At 47.3% G+C, this 21,410-nt stretch overlaps 1 protein-coding gene and 1 pseudogene across 5 annotated transcripts in view; both read right to left on the reverse strand.

Annotated features, from left to right (window-relative positions):
- Rptor (regulatory associated protein of MTOR complex 1) overlaps positions 1-21,410 on the reverse strand; it is a 351,661-nt gene that overhangs the window by 64,813 nt on the left and 265,438 nt on the right. For 4 of the 5 annotated variants that reach the window (XM_074044925.1, XM_074044926.1, XM_074044927.1 and 1 more), the window contains 3 exons: positions 19,974-20,057; positions 18,784-18,894; positions 229-366 (listed from right to left, as the gene is read on the reverse strand). In XM_074044925.1, coding sequence (XP_073901026.1) covers positions 229-366; positions 18,784-18,894; positions 19,974-20,057 — 333 coding nt within the window. The remainder of the gene's footprint in view (positions 1-228; positions 367-18,783; positions 18,895-19,973; positions 20,058-21,410) is intronic. The other variant, XM_020168971.2, reaches the window with a different exon arrangement.
- Positions 4,984-5,424, reverse strand: LOC109689921 (NADH dehydrogenase [ubiquinone] 1 beta subcomplex subunit 3 pseudogene; annotated as a pseudogene).

A 21,410-nucleotide genomic window follows, 5' to 3' on the forward strand; every position in this document is an offset into this window, starting at 1 on the left:
GCCACAGCTGGCTGATGAGAACCAAGTCAAGTTGCCCTGTGGGTACAGGTGAACGAGACCTCTCATTCAGGAGCAGGAAGGACACAGAAACTGCACCACTATGGCAGGAACAGCCACCCACATGGCTCTGTGGAGGGTGTGTGGCCAGAGGTGCCCTGCTCCTGAGTCTGCACACAGGGAGGCAGAAGACACAAATGTGGGCCAGGAGAAAAGCGAGCTCATCCTTACCGGCATATAAGGGTCTGCCAGGACGGAGAGGAAGTACTTGTGACCGTTGTCCTTCACGAGGTCAGCTTGGCACGACTGCAGGGAGAGAGGACACAGAGCGAGGCCATGAATGTGGGGGCCTGTAGGGGCCTTGGGCTTCTGTGGAGACAGGACAAGCGTGCAGGGCATATCTCACGTCCTTGGCCTCTTTCCTCACAGGCCCAATTCTCTTTTGAGAAAGCAGCTCAGGTTGATGCTTACAGGGAAAAGGGCTGAGATCCCACATATTCTCAGAAGTAACACTCTGAAAGTTCCCTCTGGTTACCTGGCTGCTGGCCGGCTCTGCCTTCACCTTTCTTTCCCTGCCTCTGCCCAGGTTCCCTTCCTCTCAGATTCCCTTTCTCTCCCCACCTTCCCCACCAGCTCACATCTGACACTCAGTACCATCTCTATTTCTGCAGCCCCAGCCCATGCTGAAGCTTTTTAGGATCTTGCTTGGACTTAGGAAACTCTGAAAACAATCACCTGTGTGAATACAATGCTTATGAATCACTTGTGCCAAGGTCACATTTAACAGGAGCCTTCCAGAGGCCAGAGCCTCTGACCAAAGGCGGAGCTCTGGGCAGGAAGTCTAATGGAAGAGCCAAAAGGTGACTCTTTCCAACGCCTCAGCCACCCAGTCCTGTGAGGACTGTGTCTGTGCGGTCATTGCGTGCCACACACTTCTGAAGCACTCCTACATAGGACACTGGCTTGGTCCTGGAGAGACAGATGTCACCATGTTCTGTTCACAGTTGCTGGGGAAGATAACTGAGTGGACCACTGCTGCATGTGGTGACAGCTGCTAGCCACTGTCACTGCCACAGGGAGCTGATGCAGGGATGGGTGTGCTCTCTGGGGAGCCAGTTAAGCTGAGGACCAGACAGGATGGTCCAAGGGATAGAGGGGAAAGGTGAGTGGAGGGGAAATGCAGACACAGTCCTGGAATGGGGGTAGCAGGCTAGGAGGCACTGGAGGGTGGCAGAAGGGACAGAGCAGCTAGATCTAAGGACCAAGGTCGGCTAGCAGTAGCAGTGCAGGCTTGGCTGGAAGGGCCGCACTAGAGCTGCAGGACCAGGGGAGCCATGGAAGCAGAGATGGATGACATAATCCCGAGACGTGAAGAGTACTGTGGGGCTGGAAGGGCGGGAGACTCCACTACCTGCATCACCCCAAAGAGGTGGGGATGCTGTTTTATGCAATGAGGAGGTTGCAGACACAGAGCCCACTGGGGTGCACTGCATTTGAGGCACCTGTGAGACACAGAAGTAGAGCTACTCAGGAAGAAGGTGGACACAGACATGAAGCCTGGAGCCAGAACAGGGCTGAAGCCAAGAGGGTACGGAAGACTCCCAAAGTGAGCATGGAAGGCAAGGCTGAGGCCAGGGGATAGGTCTGGGGATGGAGGGTGATGATACTCAAGAGGAAAGAGGCTTCCAAGGTACCACGCATTGCCACTTGTGGGGGCCATGGAAGACACAGCCTCAGCTCTGAGGCTGGCTGTGTGGTAGAAGCCCCGTCCTCAGTACTAGGCGGGCTGATTTAGGGGACGTTTCTGCAAGTGCTGGTTCTTCATGGGAATGAAATGATCATGTGAGTCTTAGACAGTCAGAGGTTGAAGATAATGCCTCAGGAGGCACAGCTTGAAACAAAATGCAGGTTGAAGTCCAGGTTCTTCCCCGTGCCAGCATGGGAACCAGATAAGGTTTAGAAGTGTGCAAAGACTAGGTAATGAATGCAAAACCTGTTAGAGAACTGTCGCATGACACGTGAAGGATGCTATCATTCTTGGAAATGGACCCACACAGTATGTCATGATGCTAACTGGGCTTCTAGGATAATCATTTAGGTGACATTTAGGATAACCCACCCAGAATGAGACATTGCCTTTTGCCAGCTCCCAAGAAGCTCTGCTTGAGGGGACAGAGGCCATTATAGAAACAAGGACTGGAAGCTTTTGAGAGCTGAACTGAGACTCAAGATGAGGCAAGTTGCATCCCATTATCACATACTCTTAGCTCTCCAGAGTACCACTGTTCCTCGGAGGCGGGATAAGCAGGTGGATGGACCCTGTTGGTCATTCAGCTCAGATGCTCCGCCCTGCCCCTCACCTCCTCAGGGGAGCTCTGGTAGTTAGCAGCTTCCTCCTCACATGGAAGAACTAATGAGGCAGATCAGTGGCCTTGCTCTGTTGAAGTGGGAATTAGGCAGGAAGCAGGAAGGCTGGCTCAGGTGGCAGACTTCCGACCTGAGCCAGAAGCCGATTAAGCCACACACACAAAGAGGTTCCGTGCTTTAGTTGGGGCCGTTGAGGAATAAGTCACAGACATTGACTGGCATCCCTGTAAAGCCCTGGTCCCCAGGGCCGGGAACGCACAGGCGTCCTCACGCAGCAGCAGCAGAGGCAGCATTCCAAGAAAGGCACCTTTGCTTCCAAACCAGAGGTTCCACAAGTCAATCAAAGCCCACGCATTTGCAAGAAAACTCCTCAAACAAAGAATAATCAAGTGTCATTAATTCATACCCTACCAATTCTCAACTTGAGTTCCTAAATCAGAGGATCTGAAACAATGACTTTAATATGCCTTCAAAATCAGTTCGGCAATTATTAGGTATATATGAAAAGATCTCTGTGGATAAGGTTGTCAAGCCATGGCAGAGCCAGCAATGGCACTTTTTTTTCGAGATAGGGTCTCCTATGTAGCCCACACTAGCCTGGAACTCAGGATCCTCCTGCCTCAGCCTCCCCGGTGCTGGGATTACAGGCACGTAATACCATCCCCTCCTCCAGTTCACTCCTGCAGAGGGAAACCAGAGCCTGCCTGCTCCACTGTCTGCTCATTCTCCCCAGAAATGAGTATGCCTAGGCCAGGGGTGTCATTAAATTGAAACTACATGGTCCAGGAAAGTGACCAACAGGTAACACACTTTGCCAAAGCAGGCTGGGTAAAGAGGCCTGGGGCTCTGACTGAGGCTGTGCCCTGACAGCTGAGAACTGCAAAGCTGCGGCTTCCCAGTGCTCTCTGTGCCCATGTCTGCTGTCCTGCCACATCAAACACAGCTATGACACACTAGGGTAGAATGAAAAGAAGGGAGAGGAGAGGGAAAGCAGGGAAACGGGAAGGTTTTCTTATTGGCCTGTCTTACGATTTCAGGGAATTAGAAGGGAAAAAAATGGCAAGGAAGAAAAGCAAAGCCAGCACAAAGAAGGATGCAAGTACATGGTTATGACCACAGCAGCTACAGGTGCAGTGTGAACATATCCAACAGGGGAGCAGAGGCCAGGAGGAAACCTGCTGGCCCTGGCTTCTGCTGGGTGGGTTCCCTCCCAGAGAGACACCACAAGGTGTCCTGGGGAGCGGCTCTGCCTTCACTCTTCTTTATGAAGGAAGACAGGAACTAAACACAGACTAACAGGCCACCATGTCTGACAAATTAGTTGCCAGGGGGGCAGCACAGGGCAACCCTGGGGTATTTGTACCCATGAATGTCCTGCTGTGAATGTTCAGATATGCATGGAGAGCTCTGGAGAGATGGGACCAGGGTCCCAGACCACTGAGTAAAGCAATTTATCCATTGTCGCAAGACAAGGAAGCCCATCTAGAAGATAGGAAAATTTCCAGAAAGAAAAAATCGCACTGATCGCCTTGGTGGGTGATCGGTGTAACGTCAGAAAGCTACTGGGGACCCACTTAAGAGACAGACAGAAGAGGCAGGTGCTTACAGACCCAGGCTAACGCTAGTGGTGCTGGGAAACTAATGCCTGCACAGGGATTTCTGTCTACTGCTCACTTCTGCAGAACATCTCCTGGAAGCTGAACACCACGTCCCTTCTCATGCCTCAAACCTGAGCGCAGCTGATCCCTATTTGCCGAGTGAGGTGAGACATCAACAGTAGTTCTGCACACACTTATCTCCACTTTCCAAAGTGGTTTATTACTTAAGACATTCAAAAGCCCACGCTCCTAGTGTACGATGAGCCTCAAAATGAAGAAATGTCCTAACTGGTATCGCAGTGATGGCACTCGTGTGCACCTGTGCTTGATGCCTTCTCTTTTTTTTTTTTTTTTTTTGTACATAGGGCTCAGAAGTCAAAATGCTATGGAAAGGCATAGATGACGAAGGCTGCTCCCTCCCTTCCCCACCACCTTCTTTGCCACCATATAGGACCAGAGCCAGTTATTTCTCTAATGCTGTTCGTGTGGGAACATAAGTGTGGCCACCTACACTCAGTCAAGCTTTCTTTACACAAAGGACCTACTACATCCATGGTTCTGGGCCTCGCCCTTCTTTCTTTAGCAAATGTTTGATCAATACATAGCAGCTGTACATATGTTTATATTTCATGGCGATAATTTGATACATGTATCCTTGCTTTTCTTTACTGAATAAGCTACATTGGCTCACATGGGCTTCCTTACTCTTTTGACAGCTCCTGGATAATATCACCTACAGGCAGGTACAGCATTGCTGACTCAGCCATTCCCCTATGTACGCATGGAGCTTCCAGTCACATTTTATAATTACAAAAACACTGTAATGAACAAACATCCTTGTTATTTGCTATGTAGGCAGGTATAGCTGTAATGTGAATTCCCAGATGGCAGACTGCTAGATCAAAGATAAATACATCAGCTGTTCTGAAATATATACGATTCAGTGTTTTTTTTTTGTTTTTCTTTCTTTATTAAGCCATATTAGTATTCTTTAAGGGACAAACACACATATAGGCAAAAATGAAGAAATCTTGTTTTATGACAGAGTTAAGAAGTTATAACATACTTTCAGGCACTATCTTCAGTGGTGCTTCTTATCTTTTTGTTGGGACTCCAAGTAATATTCAGCCCCTGCAGCTACCACAAACACAGCAAATCCCCATTTGAATCCTTTTAGTAATAAACCAATAAAGGAAAAGTTGTTTGTAAAGCCACCCATGTATTTCCAAGCTTCATTGTGGCCCCATGGATCCTTTAGCCCTCGTAAAGCCAGCTTCTTCTGGACATTTTCTAATGGAGTCCCTTCTATTTTCCACTGTTTATAATCTGGAAGTTCCAATTTACTATGACCATGCTCATGTCCATGTCCATGGGCCATGCCTGACACCAACCTGACCTCTCAGGATACTCAAATATTCAACCTTCCAGCTGGAGGCAACCGGAAACGGAAGTAGCACCTCCGATTCAGTGCTTTTATATTGTGAAATGTTTGAACTTCTGCCAGCCCGATCAGTGAAAAGTGGTATTTCAAGTGGAGCTTTTCTGTGTACTTATAAAAAAAAAAATCAAACATTTTCCAGATGACTAAGCACCAAATGGTTCTTAATTTTCCTATGAACTGCTGGTACATGGCCTTTGACCCCTTCTCTATTGGACTGCTGGTCTTTTCATGGTTTCTAAGAACTCTTTAAGTATTAGGGAATCCACTCTTTTTTTCTTGACATACTTTTAAACATTTTCCCATATAAAATTTATTGTATGCAGTCAAGGTTGGTACTTTGCAAAGACATCTAGATTTTTTTAAGTCATAGTCTGAAAAACTTTCATCACTCATAAGTTAAAAGAGAATTTACCTGGGTTTCTTTCTTTCTTTTCTTTTTTTGTGGTACTGGGGACAGAATACAGGGTTTTTGCATGCTAGGCAAGTGCTCCATCACTTGAGTGTCACCCTATAGCTCCATTCTTTAAAGAATCTATCTCTTTAATGTCAATTCTGGTCTTCAGGATATACACTTGGCCTCTGTGTTAGCTTCCCAATACTATGACAAAATACTTGAGTCAATCAGCTTAAAAGGAAGAAAGGCTTATATTGGGTCCTGGTTTTAAAGGTTTTGGTTGGCCTCATTGCCTTTGGGCCTATGGTGAGGCAGCACATCAGAGTGGGGAGTGCATGTTATAGCAAACTCTTTTCCTCATGGCAACAGGGAAGCAAAGAAAGAAGAGGGGCAAGGTCACATGATTCCTTTTAAAACACTAGGCCTCATCTTTTAGTGTTTCTACCACCTTTAACATGTAGCCCTTGGGGCCACTCACGATCCAAACTCTAGCAGCCTCCTAGTTCCTCCAATACCACAAACTGAAGAGCCTGTTACCACCCCTGATTGGAGGTGATTGTTACTGTGCAGAAAACCCCACGCCCACTTGAGCCTGTGTCTTCGAGCTCCAGGGCTTCATGCATGGTCCAGTCTTTATTTCTGAGGCTTTCCAGCTGACTGTGGTATCTGGTGGAATTTGTTCTCTATCACTCATCTTCCCATTCAGGATTTGCCTGCCTCTTCCTATTTTGTTTATCATGTGTGGTACAGAATGTGTCTGTCTTGTCCCAGGAAACAAAAAATGCCTGCTGGTAATTTTATTGGGATTATATTAAAGTTACAGATCAGGCAAGGGAATGCTGGTGTATTTATGACACTGAATCCTCCGTAAAGGAACAGGGCATGTTTTTATTTGCTCACGTAGATTTTGTGTCTCTCAGGAATGTTTAAGGTTCTCTGTGGCAGGTCTTCATGTCTCAGGTTAAGGTTATCCCCAGATTTATGGCTCTGCTGTAAGTGCAATGCTTGGTCACTTCTGATCCCCAAGTATTAATTCTGAGTCCTCTGCCTTGCTAAGCTCTCTTACTAGCACTTCCTGGGTATCCATGACCACTGGCAAATGGGAATAGCTCTACGTGCAGTTTTCTGGTTTTATGCCTTTAATTTCGTTCTCCCCCTAAAGTGTAGCTGATGATGGCAGTGGGCCCCTGGCCTTGTTTGTACCGTAGTGGGAACAGTTAACCTATGATGATGCTTGCTTATGGGCTGACACGGAAGCACTTTAAGGCTGGGGAAGCAGCTGTGGATGCCTGTTGAGTGTCTTTCTTCTGTAAGAGACCTACTCAGCATTCGTCTACCTGCTAATGAGCTGCATTACCTCAACTGCTTTGCTTTCATCCTTGCATGAAACCCCTCCCTGTGTGATCTAGCATTTGTTAAACATTTGGCTGCACTATTTCCAAATACGTGTAAATGTGAATGTAATGCAGCTTGCTTTTTTTTGGTAGAAACGTTTTCAATTTTTTTCCATGTGTGGGAAGTCACTTCTAACACGCAATCTAGCGTGTGCCCCTTTCAGATGCACAGTGTGGTGGCACTGAGTTTACTTACACTGTTGTGCGCTACAGGTTTTTTGCATCAATGCTACCTTTGTTTCACTAAATAAATTTATAGGCTGGCAGAGTGGCTTAAGTGGTAGCATGCCTGCCTAGCAAGCATGAGACCCTGAGCTCAAACCATAGTACTGAAGAAAAAATAAAAAAGAAATTAGGTATTTCCTTCTATTTAAAACTGCTCCAGAGGGTTCAGATAACACTGGTGTTAACAACGCTTTAAGGACTTTCGAGAATTCCCACATGAAACAATCAGACCTGGTGGATTTTTTTGGGGGGGTTGTTGGGGGAAGTTGGGGGGAGGAATGTTTTCTTTTCGGCAACTTTCTCTATTCCTTCTGTGGAAAGAAGTCTTATCTAAGCCTTGTATATTTACTGGATTCTGTTTGACAAATTTTATTTCCCTAGAAACTTAAGTTTTCTATATTCAAGTCTTCACTGCATTCACACAGACACTTGCAAAGCATCTTGAACTTGGAGTGTCCTTTCTCCAAAGTTACTCCTCTCTTCTGCATTTCCACCTGTCAAACCTTTCAGACGACCTGTCAGCCATCTGTTTGCCCCTCCCTGCTCCCCTGCCTGGGGGGACCCTGTGCTCTGCTCTGGGTGATTCTGGAGGAGGCGTCGGGAATGGCCCTCAGTGTGGGTTGGCCTCTGCTGCACTAGAACTCACCTGGGTCCCAGAACTCACTGAATTGCCCAAGTTTCTTCTGTAGCACAGACCTAGCACTATTCCAGCCAGGGCCCATGCTGACCCTGAGGGTCTCACAGTGCTGTGTCACACAGGTCCTCCCCAACCTGGTATTACTCTCGACAGTCTTCCCAGGCTAGCTCCTGTAACCCAGTGCACAACACCTAGTGGTGATGAGCACTTCCTTCCCGGTGAAGGGATCTCTTGGCAGCTCATCTGTCATCTCCGTTCTCCACTTTGTGCTCCCGCAGCTTTGTGCTCTTGATACTCCGCCTTCCTGCCAGGCACATGAGCCCTGCAAGCACTGCTTGCCCTGTCAGCCAGTGAAGGAGCTGGGTGTGCTATGACGGACTCACTGAAGCCCCTGGGTTGAGGTTGACCGTTTGCATGTTCCACCTTCTTGGCTAGATTTGTAGCAGCCTGAGGACAGGACAACACATTACTGTTCCTTACTGTTCCAGGTGGCACAGCCTGGCTCACATGAGACGCCTGTAAATGTTTGCTGAATGAACAAGTGAGCAAACGTTTGCCCTGAGGAGACCATCAAAATTCCTAATTACATATGCCTGTCACAGCAATTCACCTGGTGCGAAAGACTCAATCTAGCTGTGTGTGAAAACCAGAGGATTGCTCCTGTTTGGGCTGCAGGTGCCCAGGCTCAGCCTTTTTCCACCATGTAGATCCCCTGGTACCTGGGTCAATGGATGCAGAGCACAGCAAGTGCTTCCTAGGGTAGGATGGGGCCTCTGCTCTCCCCACCCCAGTTTCTAGGTGGCACCAGGAGGCATCTAAACCTCCACAGACTCAAGCCCCTTGTGAGGGCTCCTAACAAGCAGCCCTCTTCATTGGGAGTGAGGCTACAGAGGCCCCTTCCCATGATGGTTCTATTTCCCCAACCTAACAGGAACACGACACCTTGAACCCATGAGCCCAGCACACCTTGCTGACAGCTGCTGTATCAGATGAAGGTCTTTGCAAACATGTGTTTCCTACCTGCCATCTGCTCATTCTCTGCACATTGCACCTGCGGTCTAGAATGCAAGTAATTTATTTATGTTAGAATGAGGGTGGCAGGTAAATTTACCCCAGACTTTGGGCTGGGTTCCATCTGAGCATATCCCTGCACACCAGTGCTGGGTGGAAATCAACTCTACTATCTCTGTTCAGTTAGATGGAAGATGACATAGCAGGAAGGTTGTTTCAGTGAGAAGGTTTGGTCTCTCTTGCAAAAAAGAAGGGATACAAGAAAAAACAGAAAGATACAAAACCCATATAAAATGAACCTAAATAAATAGTGAAAAGAAATTAAAAGAATCCTATTCAGATTCTAAAAAGACAATGGAACTGCATAAAGAAATAAAGGTCAACAATAGACAGGAAGTGGTTTATGTAACAAGGACTTCTAGCACACTCAGCAGCTTCCTTCCAGAGGACAGCATGGCAGAGGCAGAGGAACAACAAACAGTAAATTTACAGTGAGAAACCCCACAACACTGTCTTGGCCAGGTGATCACCAACACCAACAGTGAGGTGTCCAGGTGACATCATGGCTCTGGAGATGATGTGAAGAAATCGAACTTACCTCTGTGGTCTGCCCCCTGCAAACCCACTGCCCAGTCTAATCATGAGAAAAAAAGTCCAGGCAAACCCAGCAGGGGGACAGTGTGGCCAGCGCTCCTCATGACTACCAAGGTCATCAAAGACAAGGAAAGTCTACATTCATTGAGAAACCATCCCAGCCCATAGCAGCCTGAGGAGACAGGAGGACCAAGGGTCATGTGGGATCCTAGACAGAGAGGATCTCTGGAAAAACGGGAAACCTGAATCAAGCCTGGACTTCAAGTAGTGATAATGCACCTACACAGGAACACCAGAAAGACAGATGAATGCACCCCACAACAGAGAAGACATCCACAACAGAGGAAGCTGGATGTGGGGTCTATGAAACTCAATTTACTATCTTCTCAAGTTTTCTGTAAATCTAAAGCTGCTCCAAAAAAAACAAAGTTAATTGTGACAGAAAGCACAGAACAAAGCTGAGTGTGGTAGCTCACATCTGTAATCTCAGCTATTCAAGAGGTGGAGATGGGGAAGTTTGAGGTTTGAGGCCAGCCCAGGCAAAAAGTTAATGAGAAACCCTATCTCAATCAATAAACCAGGCATGGTGGCATATGCTTGTGATCTTTTCCCAAAATGCCAGACCCTACCTGAAAAATAACTAAAGCAAAAAGGGCTGGGGCATGGCTCAAGTGGTAAAGCGCTGTCTACCAAACACAAGACCCTGAGTCCAAACCCTATACTACCCAAAACAAACAAACAAAGAAACAAACAAGAAAGCACAGAACAAGGGGCTCCTGCAGACTGACCCTCTCCAGCCCCCATGTGTGGCCTTCTTCTGGGGACCATCAGGACATCAGCTGGACCAGACTCCTGTGCTGGGGATAAGAGAGTCACCGGATAGGATGAGAGCTAGCCCTGAACACCTTTCCACTGAGTTTTGTGTGTGGGAGGAGGGGAGGAGGGAAAAGTAGAGCTGTGGCTATCAAGTGGGTTTACTCTGAGGAAGTCACAGTCTTCAGAAGAAATGACAGAAATTCTGAGAGCGGGAAGAACAGACAGGGCAGACAGAGTCTCGCTCACCTTCTGTCGGCCTCTGTTTAGGAACGGCTCCTCCTCAAGGGCAGAGCTGCCTGCACCCCAGGCAGCCTCTTCGTGTCCCCAAGTTTGGATTTACTTCATAGCTATCATCCAAGAGTGTTCTTCCCCACTCACTGACACCGCGCCCTTGGTGTGCCCTGGCGGTGCTATAAGTAAAACTTTATTAACGGTAAATTGGAAGGTCTGCCTGAATTGCATATTAATTCTGTCTATGAAAAAAATCTCAATTAACTGAAACCCAGCTTACAGCAGTCCTTAATTAACTGCCTCCCTCCCTCAATCTTGTTAATTAGTAGAGACACAAATGATAATTACAGACTTGGGGAGCTTATTAAAAAACAAGCAACACCATCTTCCCCGAGTGCTAGTCACAGACAAGTAATGTGCTCTTGACCTCTCATTGCATCACGTAGCCTCAGGACCACTAAACCATATTCTGCCACATCTACATTCTCCCTCCAGGTTATGTTTGAATCTAAAATTGTTCCCTGGGGACTCCTGCATTCAGGGGTTGGTTGCCAGCTGATGGCTTTTGAGAGGAGACTAGGTCACAAGGGTTCTAGCTTCATGGACTACCAGGAAGTAGGGACTAGGGGAGGGAGCGGGTTGCTGGGAAGATTCTGAAGGGTGTATCTTGACCTTGGACCCTTCTCTCTCTGCTTCCTGGCTGTCATGAGGTAAGTACCTTTAACCTGCCTTTCTCCCAGGATGTTCTTCTGCCTCACCAGCTGACCATGAATGAAAATTCTGAAACTGTGAGCCCAAGTCAACCTTTCCTCCTGTATATTTTCTCTCAGGTATTTTGTCACAGTGATGAAAAGTGACTAACATATTCTCCTATCCCCGTATCTTCCTGCACTTTTGAAAGCTGTAGGCAGCACGATGCTTTCCACAGAAATACGCTGAAGAGAAAGGACATTTGCTTCTATAACCACAAAACCATGAAATCTGATGGTGCCCGTGAGACAGCTCACGCTCCTCCCGCTGTCCACGTGATAGCATGGTCCTGTTAGAACTGCTTTCTCTCTTAGTCATTATGAAGTATTAGTCTTAATCAAGAACAATGTACCCACATTTTTTTTTTTTTTGGTTTTCCCTGAACTGAAAATTTAGAAGGGAACAGTACAGTTTATTGTAGATTGGGCTGCAATTTGAATATTTTTAAAAATTTTATTTTTTCTTTCTCTCTTCTTCTTTTCTGGTGGTACTGGGGTTTGAACTCAGGGCCTCACGCTTGCTAGCCTTGTGCTCTACACCTTAATCTACTCCACCAGTCCTGTTTTGTGTTGGGTATTTTTGAGATAGGTGTCATGAACTATTTGCCTGGGCTGACTTCAAACCGAGATCCTCCTGAGCTCTGCCTCTCGAGTAGTGAGGATTACAGGTATGAGCCACCAGTGTCTGGGTTGCAATTTGAATTTTTTTGGCAGCTTCACTAAGGTATGAATGATATTTAAGAAGCTGCAGCATTTAAAGTTTAGAATTTGGTAATTTGGGGCATATGCACACACCTGTGAGGCCACCACCACAATCAAGGGACAAGCCTAGCGGGGCTCCTTATGTCCCTTGGCAATTCTGCTTCTCCCTTACCTGTCCACAGTATAAGGGGAGCCATGGCAATGACAGAGGGGTAACTCCATTTTGGATGAGGGAGACACTTTTTTTCTTGAGGTACTGGGGTTTGAACTCAGGGCCTACACCTCGAGCCACTCCAACAGTCCTTTTTTGTGATGATTTTTTTTGAGATAGGGACACTTGAGCTATTTGCCTGGGTTGGCTTCAAACCACAATCCTCCTGATTTCTGCCTCCTGAGTAGCTAGGGTTATAGACAGGTGTAAGCCACGGTGCCAGGCTCAGAAGGAGACACTTTAGAAACAGGCATCTAAGCACACCTCTGCCCCAAATAACAAAATGCAGTTGCAAGCTGTGGGCCCCAAGGCCAGGACGGCTGACCAGACCTTCCCGGAATGTTCTGTTTGATAAAGAGGGGCACGGGTAAGTGGTCGCATTCAGTGAGAAGTTGACTCGGTGCCAACCACTTACAAATATAGCTTCAAGGTAGAACAGTGGGATCTAAGTCAGGCAGTGCCCTGTATCACTCCTAGAGTCCAGCTATACTACAGCTTTAGCTTCCCTAAGCCCCTCCTGTCTTAGAGAGCCTTTGCTGTCCTTTCAATAAATTTTGTGTTTGCTTTACTCTTAATTCCTGGTCCAGTGTCTTCAATCATTGACTTCGCCAGGACACGAACTTGAGATCAACAATCCAGTATCACCAGCATCCACTGATCTGCTTTCTGTGATTATAAACAAATTTGCACTTTCTAGAACCTTACATAAACAGAACCGTGAACCGCACAGTCTTTTTGTTCATCTTTCACAGTAATTCTGCTCTTTTTTTTAATTGCTGAGTAGTACCTTATTACATGGACGAAACATAGTTCACTTACTCCACAGTTGATGTACATTTGGGTTATTTCCAGGTTCTGACTGTTTAAATAAAGCTGCTACAAACATCCACAACACAAGTCTTTGTGTGGATGTGCGTTTCTATCCTCTTGGGTGAGTGGCACCCAGGACTGGAACGACTGGGCTGTGGGTCAGTGTGTCGATCGTTTTGCACCTCCTCAGCAGTCCTACAGTCTACAGACATGCAGCATCTTTTTATCTGCTTGTTTGCTGTCCGTCCCAATCTTTATCTGTTGCTCTTTCCTTATTGGCTGCTTTTTGAATTTTTTAAATTTACAACTACTTTTAACAACTTGATTGTGATGTACTCTGGTGTAATTTCCTTCACACTTCTTATGCTTGTTTTATTGTTTTCATCAAAATTGGAAAATCTTCCTCAAATATTTTTCCGCCTACTCCTCCGGGACTCCCTCTCCCCCAATACCATACATTACATCTCTCACAGTTGTTGCACAGCTTAATGAGCTCCTTGAACATAAACCCTCCTTTCTCCTGCAGCATGTACTCCACAGTTCCTCACCCAGTGTGTTGAGTCCTGTGCTATTCAGCTCTACACGTTTGACTCTGTGCTCTTTGCATTTCCAAGCCTCAGCTGATTGTCCTGAGAGTGTGCAATAGACTTCTACCATCTTTGAATGTGCTCGTCTGCCAGTGCTGACATCTGTGGCAGCACTGAACAGGTTCAGTGGATTGCTTTTCTTTTCCTTGTTATGGGTCTTACATCCTGATTTCTTCCTTTCCTGGCATGGTTAAGCATAGAGTGACATGGTACAGGAGTGACTCTGGAGGAGATGTCTGGGATCAGTCTTTGGAGAATAACAGGGCTCTGAAGAGGCTGTCCTTGTCATGGTCAGCTGGCTGTTGTGTGCTATCCCCTCAGAAACAGGACACATGATTCTTCTGTACCCTGTTCCTCTCCTGGCATCTCCCTCTTTTCTTCTGCCCATGTAAAGCTCACCTTCTCAAGGGCCAGAAAAATTCCTGCCTCACTACTGAGTCCTTTAGAAGCCTCAAGCAGAATGCTACACAGTGGGCGCCACAGACACATGGAGGGAAGAGGGGGGTCCCAATGCAGCTTCCAGCTGGGCCCAGCCTGAGAGGGTCTCACCCTTCACAGGCCCTCAGAGTGTGTCAGGCTTCAGCACAGAGGTTGTTGGGAGCACCAGGCCTGGTGGCCTCCCTCTGTACCTCTGGGCAGGCTCTTCTGTCCTCACATGTGCAATCCCTTCTGTGAAGTAATATGCAAGGAGTCACCTGGGAAACTCTGAGCTCAGTGTGGGCACGAGCCATGCAAGCAGGGGAGGCTGAACACAGCGTGGCCAGATGTGAGGAGTGGAGAAGCAACTGCTTAAACCACATGGAACTTTAATCTCTGGGAATTATGGCCAGGGTAATTATGAAAAGGAAGGATGAGGAAAATGAGGCTCGGACTGAACCGGAAACATTTCAAAATGTCCCTCAGTGGGATGACTGCTGTTAAATAAACAGGTGCAACAAGCCGGTTAGGAAATTAATTCATGGGCTGGTCCCTGGTGCCTGCAGGAATTTACAAGAACATTGCAGGCAAGGGCATTTCCAGCTGGGCTGCGGGAATAGCTCCTCACTCACTATTACACACGTAAGTCCTCAGCATCTCACAAATGTGAGCTGTGAGGCCTGCTGTCTTCACAGAGTACTGCGGCAGGCATTTGTACTCAAAGCTGAGTGCTGCCACTGTGGGTACAAGAATCAGGGGTGCCTGGGAGGTAAGCAGGAGCAAGAAGTAGTTTGAAACACCATGCCTGCACATTGCAGCATGATGATCAACTGCAAATTCAGTGACAAAACAGTGGCAAAGTATAGCTGGGACAGACTACCTGCTTTCAGATACGGTCACTCCTGACTATAAATAAAGAGAAAACCACCATTAGGCACTAGAAAGACTGACATTATGAGAATCAGAGTTTCATGCAGCACTGGCAGGGGTGAGGGCGGCTGGAGGAAGTAAGCTCAAGTGTCCTAAATTGTAGACCACTGCTGTGTGTCCTGAATCACAGACCACTGTTGTATCCTGGACCACAGGCCACTACTGTGTGAACCACAGACAACTGCTATTTCCTGAATCACAGACCACTGCTCTGTGTCCTGAAGCATAGACTACGACTATGTCTTGAACCAGACACTGCTGTGTCCTCAATGTTGATCACTACACTGTGTCTTGAATCACAGACCACTGCTGTGTGAACCACAGACCATTGCCTTATTTCCTGAATCAAAGACAACCTCTCCTTGGCTTTCCTGTCTCCACTCCTTCGCCCTAGCCTTGCTCCATGGCAGGCTGTCAGTTCCAGCTAACCTGGAGCCTTTCCACATGACTCTATGGCCAGGTACCAAGTAATGGTGCTAATACATTTCTAAATGTGCTGATATAAAAGGCAAAGATACTGGGATAGAAGGGAAGCAGTTTCAAAATGACTTTCTGAGAAAAATCCCTTGCTTATGTAACTTAACTCTTCAATGACTTTGAATAAGGGCAAAATACAGATGAATAAAAAGCACAGCTTCCCAAGTCACAAACCAAGCTCTCAGTTTAGCAAGCACAGTTGTAGAGTAACAGAGACAGGTGGACGGACATGATATTTCTAAATAGTTCCTTGAAGGAACCCAATATACTGCCATTCACAAAACAGCTGTCCATGTCATGATTCTGAGGTCGGAAGCTCTGAGGCTGGAGACAGATGGCCTCAGTGTGATGCCAGGATACACACAGGCCAATGATGGCCCAGGCCCATTCTGGAGCAAATGGGGTGATAGGGCTTGAACTCAGTCCTTTGGCCCCTAAACCAGTGTTGTGACCAGTCTTCAAACAGTTGCTGGTTACCAGAAATTAGTTTACCAGCTAGGATGGTAAATACTTTGCTGAAATGTATAATATTCTGGTCATTATAAAGCAAACAGTGACCACAACATTTATGAGTCAATCAGGTGCATAGTGTGGGGCAAGAGTCAAGGTTGAACAGAGGTCAAGGTCAGCCTTGAGGGGAGGCAGTTCCCAGCATCAAGAAGACCACGACAACCAGGGATTCATAGCACTACAACCACTCAGCAATGGACTAGAATCCTGGTTGGCCTCTAAGCCAGAAAAACCAGAGACCTGTGACTGGAGAAGACAACAGGTTGTTTTTGTTTGCAGACAGTATCATGGTCTAGGTAGATAACACAAGAGATTCTACAGGTAAACCACTAGAACTGATAAGAGTTTAACATGTTTGTTGTATAAGATCAATAAACAAGCATTGATAACGGTCCTATACTCAACCACAAGCAAAGACAAGATCCAATGAAGGCAGCCTCTTTCCTAAGCAGAAGTGAGCATACTGTGGTCCTGTGTGTTAGGAAGGAATAACAATGACAGTGCGGGGCACAGGAGAGGTCTGGGGCCGGGAGCACCTGCAGTTTATTGATTCATTCTGCAGTCTCCAGCCAACCAGTACTTGAAGAGCAGGGACATACCAACACAGGTGAACAAGGTCCAAGGAAGTAGGTGTAGTGAGGGTGATTTCAGTGGAGCACAGCCAGGCTGGTGACTGACATGGTGGTGACAGGGAACAAGGAGGCAGGGTCTCAGCTTTGGTGAGTAGGAAGGGGCAGACTGGATAAAGTGTCCTGGGGGCAGGGCTTAAGCAGCAGACAAGATCTTCATATTCTCCAACTCACAGAAAAGAGAACCACTTTTCACACTTCAAGACCACGACCTCTGTAGGCTGCCTGCACTATGACTTTGCTGAATTCTCCCTCGTGGGGTGCAGGCAGAAAGCTCTAGACCCAGCCTCTTGCTGAGCTTGATGTCAGCTTGTCACATGTCAGTCATGTGACTGTGAGCTGCTTCTGCAAGAACTTCCTTATCTGTGACTGGGCTGTAAAATCCTATTTACTCCGTGGGGTTGATGTGGGAACCCAGAGAGATTCTTCATATAATTCCTGCCCAGGATCCTGCACACATGTGCACATCCATGGAGGCTGAACAAAGTCTAGACTGAAACAAAGACCTGCTTGTTCTAATGAGATACTGTCTGGACCACTATTTGGTTCTGCTGCTCTTGCCTCTTCCCCATCTCTTCCCTCACATACGAATTTCTCAAGCAGACTGACCATGACACTGATTCCATGTGTTCCCTGTCGAGCTGGTTCTGACCCATCTCAGTACCTCTCCGTGCTTTCTCCTGAACACAGACCATCAGCACAGAGGCCTTCTCTAGGACACCTCTGTCTCCCACATCCCTGCAGAGGGTGACATTCCTCACCAATGTCAAACACCCTTTGCTTTGGAGCCTTCTCTGACTGTGCCAACAAGCGCTTCTTTCCTCTTGTTTTTCCTACTCTCCTTGCCTGGTGCTTCTTTCTTAGTTCCCCCAGAGCAGGTGTTCTCAAGAGCTTTGCCATAGTACCCCCCGACCTGTGTTCTCCATTGTTGCTCAAGATGTCATGGGTTGTCATACTAGCTGGATGAGGGCCCCTAGATTCCAACCCCTCAGGCCAGCCTCTTTCCTAAGCCACAGCCTGGTTACCAGGTATGTATTTGGGTCTGAACTGCCTCCCTCAGCCACACAGGTCAAGTCTGAGAATGGCCTCCCCCATGGCTCTCCAGCTGTTGGCACCACCGCAGCCCACTCTCTTTGAGGGAGAGCTCCCCTCCCCTTATTTGCTCCTACAATCTACTTTACACCAAGGCTAACTTTTACAAACCAGGGCTTAGTTCTTATAGTTTCTTTGTCCCAAAATCTTTAATTACCACAGCCTACTAGCTACAGCTGACCTTCTTAATCTGGAGTCATCCCCTGGCTGGAGACTTCATCTCCTCGAGGCCCACCCTTCTTGCACTCCTCTGGGTATTTGCACTGCTGCTTCTCCACCTGATAGCTACACCTGTCAAGATCTTCCTGTTTTATTTCAACACATGTGTGGTCCCTCCCACAGAATCTTTGTCTGTGACTGTGTCCCCTGAGGGCTGTGAGCCTGTTGAGGCCAGGGGCAGGAGCAGCTGACCTTTGTGTCACCTACAGGCCCTGACACAAAGTTCTTCCCAGGTCTCTGTGGAGGGAACACATGGGTGCCAGGCCAGCTGGTGTGAGCTGCTGGGGATGATGGGATAGAGAGAGCAAGAGCTGGGCAGCTATGCATAATGCCTTAGAACCTTGCTAAGATGTGGAGTGGCCGCTTGGCTCAGAGCCAGTGCTGTGTTTAGAGTGAAGAGAAGAGCACTGATGGGACAGAATGCAGGTGCTAAGAGAAGCACAGAGGACAAGGAGACAGGTGAGCTGATGGCTGGGTTGGTCCCAGAGGCTAGGGCTGATCTGGTCACCTAGAAGTGGATGTGGGGAGTGTTGTGCTTGATTCTGAAGAGGTGGGACCAGAAGGGAGGGCAAGGGAGGCCAGTCACAGCAAATACAGACATGAGTCTGGGGATGGCAGGAGGGAAACACAGGAGGAGAGCCAGCCCCACCCCAAGCTCTGTGGCCACTGTCATTTGGGGTGAGGCAACCAGGGTCCATAGGCAGAGCACTGTTTCCCACCCTCAGGACAGACGGAGGGTACTTACACTGTCTACAGCGAGGATCTTGGCCCAGATGAAGACAAGGAGTGGCCGCAGCTCTCGGGCTGAACTCTGGAGCAGCTTCAGCACATAGGGGAAGATGCCCACCGACAGGGCCTGGGAGGGAGGGGGTAGGAGAGTGTCAGCACAGCCTGGTCTCAAGCCCTGTGTGTGCCTGCAGGGAGTGAGGGTGGCACAGGTGGCTGGTTGGCAGCTCTGGGACATGGCTGCAATGTTCTCCTCAGCACATATGGGAAATGTGTCGGGAATGAATGTGCCTCATTTTAAGTAAGGACGGGTTTCCTGCAGACAGATTCCTCTCCAACTTTATTCCTAGAAGCTACCTGTACCACCAGCTTTGACCAGAGTGGATCTGGTGCCAGCCTTTCTTCATGTAGGAATGTGCTTACAATACTGAGTCTTCTCAATTTTAGACTTCTTTCTTCCTTCAATGTTGGTCTATCAACAATCACTCTGTCGACATTATCTATTAATGAAGCAGACACAGCAGAGAGAACCTCATCTGCTGAGCACCATGCTTGTCAGCCAGTGTCCTCTGTAGTTTTCCCCTCAGTCTCCCTTTTATTTTCCTTGTGACTTATTTGTTGGAAAAAACAGATGGATCACTTTTTGATTCTTTCTGCCAATCTTTTTTGTTTGTTTGTTTTTGGTGGCACGGGGGTTTGAACTCAGGGCCTCACACTTGCTAGGTAGGCGCTCTACCACTTGAGCCACTCCGCCAGCCCTTCTCTTCCATTTTAAATGTCTGTTTCTACTCTTCTTATAGAATGAGTAACCAGAGAAGTGTTTCAGAACTGTGCCTAAACCAATAGTGCAAAGACAGTGAACAAGGATCCAAGATTCTTCCTGGGAGGAAAAGAAATACCAAGTGAGGCTTGGGTCTCAACACGCTCTATAGTTTCTTGCAGCGGTAGCTCTTGCCCCGCGAGAAGTGAATGCCATGTCCCTGCAAAGGCTAGGGATAATATTGGATGGGAAAGAGGGCAACACTGTGCCCCGCAGAATGCCCCAGGCACAGAGGTGGTTTTCAAGGCCTCAGGATTTACTGGGTGTCCACAGTGGAAGCTTATCCTAGCTCACATGGCTGTAGCTGAATAGGGATCATAAGTTCAGATTGTCACATGGTGTCTGGTCCCCCCCACAGGATGATCCCAGGTAAGGCAGAAGGCACGCACCAGGCTCACTGCCCAGGGACCCAAGTCCAAAAATCTTCCCAGTAAGTCCAAGGCTCTCAGCCGGTGCACTTGGCTTAGCAGCACCTGTCAAGTAAGAACAAAATTGCATCACAGTAGAGCTCTAGCAGCACAGCACTCAGAAAGCCTCCACCATGAGCTATCTATCGGCAGGGCAGGGTTAGACTGGACAATCAATTTTCACCTGTCTGCTGGCTCAGTCCTTCCATTACCTTTGGCTGGGCTGCGTTTAGCTTATTTCTTCATCACACAGGTAAAATACTCCGTGTGACAAACACTCCTAGTATACTTGATGGACAGATCACTGGCAATGTTTTGGTATACAAACTTCTAGACACTGTTCTCTATGCATATGTTTCCCTATCTAAAGTAGATAACACATTGTTCTACCCTTCATCTCCTCTTTAAGTAATGTACTGTGAAGACAGCCCCACTTGACTAAGTAGATACAGGACATATCATTCCCAACAGCAGCATTTCATTTGTATGAATGTACACAATTTCTTTAAATGGTTTCCTCACTTCTAGATACTTATATTACCATAAGAATCTGCTATTATAAACAACACTGTGATGCCTATCCTAATAGGTACATCTCTGCACATATACCTGCCCTTTGTCCCTAGGATAAATCTAAGAAGTAAAATCGCAGGCTCAGAGCATCTATACCTATATTACCCAATTACTCTTGGCTGAACAGATTCACCCCTTTAACAAGAAGCACCACTGGCAGCACTTGCTGAGATGTGACTTTAGGCAAGTTGCCCAAAATCTCTGGGCCCTAATTTGTTAATTCATAGAACAATGATAACATAATACTAACCACAAGGGCTTATAAAGTTAAGTTACAAAAGCTCCTGGGATAAGACCAGCCATGTCACACTAACTGTCATTGGCCAAAAGGATGGGCAAAGACACATTCTTCTAGTCTGAAGCTTCTTCATTGCGAGTGAGCAGCTACTAGGCAAGTAAAGTGGTCTACTTAAATGTGTGTGTGTGTGGCAGTACTAGGGTTTGAGTTCAGGGCCTGTGCTTGTTAGGCAGATGCTCTACCACTTGAGCTGTACCCCCATTCCTAGGAACAGCTCTTAATAAAGAGTACCTTTGACCATACATTTTGCATGTATTTCCCTTTTTCTGTTATACTAAAGTTACATATTTTTAGTGGAGTCATTTATTCTGACTTTTCCTTTACAGTGTCTACACTAGAGGGCATGTGTGCCGAGTCCCTAACCCAGAGCATTTTCATCCTGTCATCTAATAGGTGTTTATGGGACAGCTGCTTTGTGCAGACACCATGCTGGGTACTAGGGGGTGGACCTTCATTTAGCCTGTGATGAGCATTAACAAACAGCCACACTCATGGCGCACAGCGATGGTGGGCAGTGCCATAAACACCCATGAGCCAAGTATCTGACC

Source organism: Castor canadensis, chromosome 11 (genome assembly GCF_047511655.1).
Source record: "Castor canadensis chromosome 11, mCasCan1.hap1v2, whole genome shotgun sequence".
Lineage (NCBI taxonomy): Eukaryota > Metazoa > Chordata > Mammalia > Rodentia > Castoridae > Castor > Castor canadensis.